General features: G+C 33.1%; 1 protein-coding gene across 1 annotated transcript in view; it reads left to right on the top strand.

The window, feature by feature from the left end:
- The window catches only part of COBLL1 (cordon-bleu WH2 repeat protein like 1), a 166,083-nt gene extending 162,119 nt beyond the window's left edge, over positions 1-3,964 (top strand). Inside the window, exon 17 of the mRNA XM_043894107.1 lies at positions 2,680-3,964. Within this exon, the coding sequence (XP_043750042.1) occupies positions 2,680-2,766 (87 nt within the window). The 3' untranslated portion in view covers positions 2,767-3,964. The remainder of the gene's footprint in view (positions 1-2,679) is intronic.
- The last annotated feature ends 2,036 nt before the right edge of the window (positions 3,965-6,000 follow it).

A 6,000-nucleotide genomic window follows, 5' to 3' on the forward strand; every position in this document is an offset into this window, starting at 1 on the left:
CTCCAAATACATATAACCTTAATATCCAAAAATGGTAGAATAAATAGTGGTATATTTAAAGTATGGACTATCAAATGGCAATAAATTGGATAAGATATACTAAAGATAACAATGTAGATAGAGACATAAATAAAAGATATGTGTAAAGTTGACGGCATGAAAAACTAAATTATATAGTGATACATGCATAGGTGGCAATTATTCCTAAAAGTTGGGAAGTAATTACAAAAGTCACAATAGGGTTACTTCCAAAGGGGAAGAAAAAGGGTTGTTAGAAGTTTATTGGAGCAAGACTGGAACACAATTTAAGAGGGAACCAAAAAAATTAGTAATCAGGATAAATACTGTATTTTCTTTTTTTCAAGATAAATATATCTTAATGCAGTATTTTTAAATATAAAAATTAATGCAGAAATCCATGATAAAGTCAAAATTTTAAATAAAAACAAGATCAGGAGGGAGCTGGAGGTATTCTTTCTCTTGACCTGGGTGGTGAGCTACATATATGTCTGTTTTCATTGCGCTGTTCAATGCACATCTCTGTACACGTATTACATTTCAAAAAATTGCAGAAGGTGGTAGAGATAGACACAAGGCTCTAATTTCTTACGCTTTTTTCCTTTCTTACGCTAATTTCTTCTTATGCTTAAGTTCCATATTTCTGTGCTGTTCTGAACATTTCTCTTGGTTTGTTTTAAATTCTAACATTTCTTTTATAGAACAACAGTTATGGTGCCAAACAAAATCTCCAGTGATTTTGACAGTGGGTTTAGACTGTTCATCAGAAAGTTGGCTCTGTGTGCGCCTGTATTTTGGCACCAAATGTTCACTTTAATTCCAGGTACCAACCTGCCTTATGGCTCTTGTTCATACTTGAGCAATTAACCTTCATTATATAGTTGGTTCACATTAGAAGAATTATCCAGTTGATAGCTCTAGTGTAAATGTAGTCATGAATTTTCATGTTTCTGAAGGCTTTTTTTCCCCTATACCTTACCCCTATCTCAACCTGCATATATTCATGGTGATTTGTCTTGTCTTCATATAAAGCATTACTACATCCAGCACAGTATTTTATAAAATGTGTTTGATGTTAAGACATGTATATGTGTTTTTGTGCTCAGTTACTCAGTCGTGTTGGATTCTTTGTGACCCTATGAACTGTAGCCTGCCAGACTCCTCTGTCCATGGGATTTCCCAGGCAAGAATACAAGAATGGGTTGCCATTTCCTACTCCCAGAAGCTTTACAGTGCAGCCAAAAAAAAAAAAAAGACTACACAGAATTTGTGTGAAAGAACCATAGCTTATTTGCTCCTTGTTGGTAGACATTTAACTGGATTCTAGTTTTTTACCCTATAAATGATGTTACAATGAGCATCTTTACTTGTAGATATTTAAAACCATCTGTATCTTTTTTAAATGCTTAAACCAAAGTTTCTTTTACTTTACAAAGAATGTGAGAACTGCAGTTTTGGCAAGAATTACAAAAATAACCCCTCACACACAGATTTTTCAGCCCAAGACCGCATAGCAAAAAGTCATTACCTGTCTATTGGCTGTACCTGGAAAGTAATCGCACATGAGTACTGAAAAGGATGCAGACAAGTGTTCTTCCTCTGGTGGCAACTTTTTTTCCTTAGCTGCTCTGTTTCAGGTGGATGGCGGTCAACCATTCTACTCCGTCCTGGGTTCCTAAGGTAGTCAAGAGAATTGATTAGTTTGGATTACTTATCTTTGTTTAGTAAAAGGCAAGAAATGAAGCACCAGGAAACCAAAAGCCAGCTAAATTTGCCAATTTTATTCTCCTTGCCACTCACTTACTCTGTTGCTAGGCAGAATCTGGCCTTTTGTACTTCAGTTCTCTGCTTGGGAGAAGAGGAGAATGTTTGGTAAGGGAGCTAAGCTAGTCAAATTATAATCAAGAGATAAATCATTTTTCTTAAAATATTGTTATATTTTACATGGAATATTTTAAAATACTATACCTGCTTACTATGTAGAATCCAGATAATTTTCTTCTACATTCTTATAAATAATGTTGGAATTTCAAGCTATTTAGGAAATTTTGTTTTAGTGTTTTTTATTTACTTACAGCTTGTAAATAGGAAACTCTGCCATAGAATTTTGGAACTTAGGAATGTATTTGCAGTTTTGGCAAAACAGTCACAGGTTTGACATTTTTAGCCCTTCAAATGAAGGCATTTTTAAAAACCAAAGCTATTTTTTCTTATAAATAAGGGGTACCTGGGAGAGAGTAACTTCAAGTTAATATCATCAATATGAAAATTACAGAATTCATTGCTCTGTGGGATTCACTATGTTTTTCTACATTCTCCAAGGTACTTTGAGGGAACCAGAATTAATCTAGCTAAAAATGCGCTTTAACAGCTTGGCCTGCAGTCTGTTTATGCTCTTGTCCTTTGAGTTGATTTGGTAATTTTGTAAAGACTAAGATGTGTTGATGGATTATTTAACTTGTTTGTTGTGGAAATAACTAATTTTTAATTTCATGGTAGAATGAACATTTATTCTGGATTATTTGAAATTTATTGAATAACATTAAATGTTAGTATTTACAATTAAGCAGAAATTAAAATGTTGGTAATTGATGAAAATTCAAAATTAGACAGCTGTCCAGTTTTACATTGATGGCTGCAAAGTGTGTTTCTTTCTCTTAGGTTACAGTTCAACCAAATACAATATATGTGAATGGAAAATCAAGACTCAGCCGTTCTATGTCCCTTGATGCCCCGGGTAACTGTTAAATGTTGCCCTGCCATGCCGCACTTCACCGCCTCTACTGCACAGAACAACTTCATACTGATGGAGAATGTTAGCAAATGTATATTCAGATATACACTAATATATTATCTATTAAAGCATAAGAATTTGTGCTGTGACTTTTAATGCCAAAAGAAGAATTACCAGAATTTATAATTTATAATAATAAGTTTGGCCTTTTTTGCCTTAAGAACTGAATATGCTGCTTTAGAACTTTAAGACAAGGTGTTGATAACTCATTTTTTCAAATGAGAAATAGTCACTTTTTGTTGATTTCACTTATTTTTCACTTATTAATACATTACCTACAATGGTGACTTAGACAAAAGGATAAATTAGGATTCATAGACTTATTTATGTGACACCTAAATAGCTAGGCAAACATAGATCTGACATTTGCTGCCTCAATGTTACAGTTTAATTGGAAATGTTTTTAAGTTATATTAAAGCCTGTTTGTGCTGAAAGTTTGATCTAGAAAACTAATGATATCAATAAGTATATTCAGTTTAACAGTTAATTTCAATGATGAATCACTTAGTGTGCAGGTCTTATCTTGCACATTCTTTATGTAATTACAAAATCAGTGTCAAGTTTATGGAAAAGCTCATAGTATTTTAATATTTTATTAACATGGACACTTACGTTTTTTCATCTTTAGAACTTAAATTGCTCAAGGAGAATTTTAAATATTTTCTGTATATAATTATAACATTATTGTCACACAGATTTTACACATTTTATGTGCCAGAAGCCTTAAAAATCTTCCTGTGAAAATGTTGATATATTGTGACAGTTATTTCAAATTCGATATGTAGAGAAGAATAGGGGTTAGTTTATGTCCATATTGGAAAACTTTAAAGATTACTTGGAGGTTTCAGAAATCCTGGTTTTAATTAAAGTGATAAAGTCATTATGTAGTTCAGAAGCTAATATTCTAAATAATATATATTTACATTAAAGCTAAAATTGTTAAGCAAAACGATGCCTAACTTGTTGGCTTATAACGATTCTGGGGTCTGGAGCTTGTTGATGTCCTGGTTCCTACCTGAAGAGTTTAATTGCTTGCTTATTCTAAATGCCTTGTCAAACAAACTGATGTTATGTTAGTTACTGTGATATCTGCCTCTTTGGAAAATATGTTGATTTTTCCCCTGTTTAATAAAAGCAAGTTACATATTTGGGATGCTTTTTTAAATGTAGTGTGTGTCAATCAGATATTTCTACACTTCACCTGATTTCATCTCCACCAGCCAGTAAACATTATACTGAGACCGTACATTTATCAGGGCTCTCTAGTATACATAAGCCCACATGTTCAAATCCAAAAACCACTACCACCACCATAGCTAGTGTATATAAGCCCACACATCCTAACTTCAAAATGCATAACATGCTTGGCAGAGTTTCTGACACAGGGAAAGTACACATTAAGTTAAATACTGTTGCTATTACCTTGAATCAGACTTGAAGAGACCTACAGATATGGAAACCTGTTACATCATTATAAACCAATAGGGAAAGGAGTGACTTTTTTGAAAAATTGTGTTTGATTATCCTCTTGGAAAACAATAAATTTGGATTTGTACCTCAAACTATGAACAAATATATTTGAGTTAAAGTTTTGAGATTAAGATTTTAAAACTTAAATGAATATATTCAACATTTTTCAGACCTCAGAATAGGAAAATTATTTAAATAAGACAAAGGCACAGTCATAAGAGAGATACATTTATAAATATTAAAATGTATATGTACATTAAGTACTATAAAAGTGAAAAAATAACCCACAAAGTGTTTATTGTATAGAAGGATTAATTTATAAAAATGTAAAAATCCCTAAGATTCATGAAACTACTACCCAGTAGAAATACGCACATGCTGAAAACAAAGGTATTTCTTACAAGAGGAAATCTGAAAGGCTAATAAACATATGGAAAAAATACTCTGCACTAATAATCAAGCAAACACAAGCTACAAACCCAAGGAAGTGTACCACATCACACCCAAAATATAAGTTTCAAAATAGCAAGTATTGTCAAGGACAATGAAGTAATAAAGACTTTTTTTAACGGTTGGTGGCAAAGTAAACTGGCACAACCATCAAATGTGCAATATTTAATAAAATTAAAGATCTCTTACCATGTTACCTTAAGGAAGTACGTATGTGTGTGCTTGGGTGCATGCCAAGTTGCTCAGTCATGTCCGATTCTTTGCAACCCCATGGACTGCAGCCCACCAGGCTCCTCTGTCCATGGGATTCTCCAGGCAAGAATATTGGAGTAGGTTGCCACACCCTCCTCCAGGGGATCTTCCCAACCCAGGGATCGAACCCGCATCTGTTATGTCTCCTGCATTGACACACAGGTTCTTTAACACTAGCTCCATCTAAGAAGTGCTATGTGTGTGCTTGAGACATGAAAATGTTCACGGCAGCCTTAGGCATAAGCAGCAGAAATGAATTCTAACTGGCAGTCAACACTGATAGTGTATTCATACAGTAGATTTCTATACAACAGTCAAAATGAAGAGTTGTTATGCATATCAACATGGATACATCTCAATGAGGAAGAAAAGTCGTGGAACAATGCTTGTTTTATGATGCCAGTTATATAAAATAAAAAAAATGCAAAGTGATACTATGTATTATGGCTATAAATACAGAAAAAATAGAATACATGTTTGCTAGTGGGAACCAAGCAATGAAGACTGGATTGGGGAAATTTATAGGAAGAATCAATTGCATTTGTAGTCATTTCTTTTACAAACTGGTTTGAAGACAAGTTTTACTCCAGATTTTAGCATACTTGAAATAGTTTGTAATTAGGATATTTTTTAAAGATCACACAGGACTTAGGGGGATATATATGAACCATGAATACACATATATTCTGAAAAAGTTCCCTTATCCACACTATTTTTGAGAAAAGCATGTGCTACATTCTCTCCCCAATTGGGAAAGGATGTGAAAACTAGTGAAAACTATCCATATCCTTAAGTGACGACAAAATGAAGATGCAGGAGTGATTCAGAACTTTCAATTTTCATATTTGATTTTTGGCATCTAGGCATTTTGCTTTTTCCTTTTTCCCTCCATCACATTATTTCTTTATAATACGTATTTTTAGAAGCAACTTTAAATTTTCATCTTTAATTTTGGGCATCTAAGTATTTTGCTTTTAATTTTCCACCAGTTTATTTCTTTACAATGCATATTTTT

The sequence above is a fragment of the Cervus elaphus genome, chromosome 33, assembly GCF_910594005.1.
Source record: "Cervus elaphus chromosome 33, mCerEla1.1, whole genome shotgun sequence".
NCBI lineage: Eukaryota > Metazoa > Chordata > Mammalia > Artiodactyla > Cervidae > Cervus > Cervus elaphus.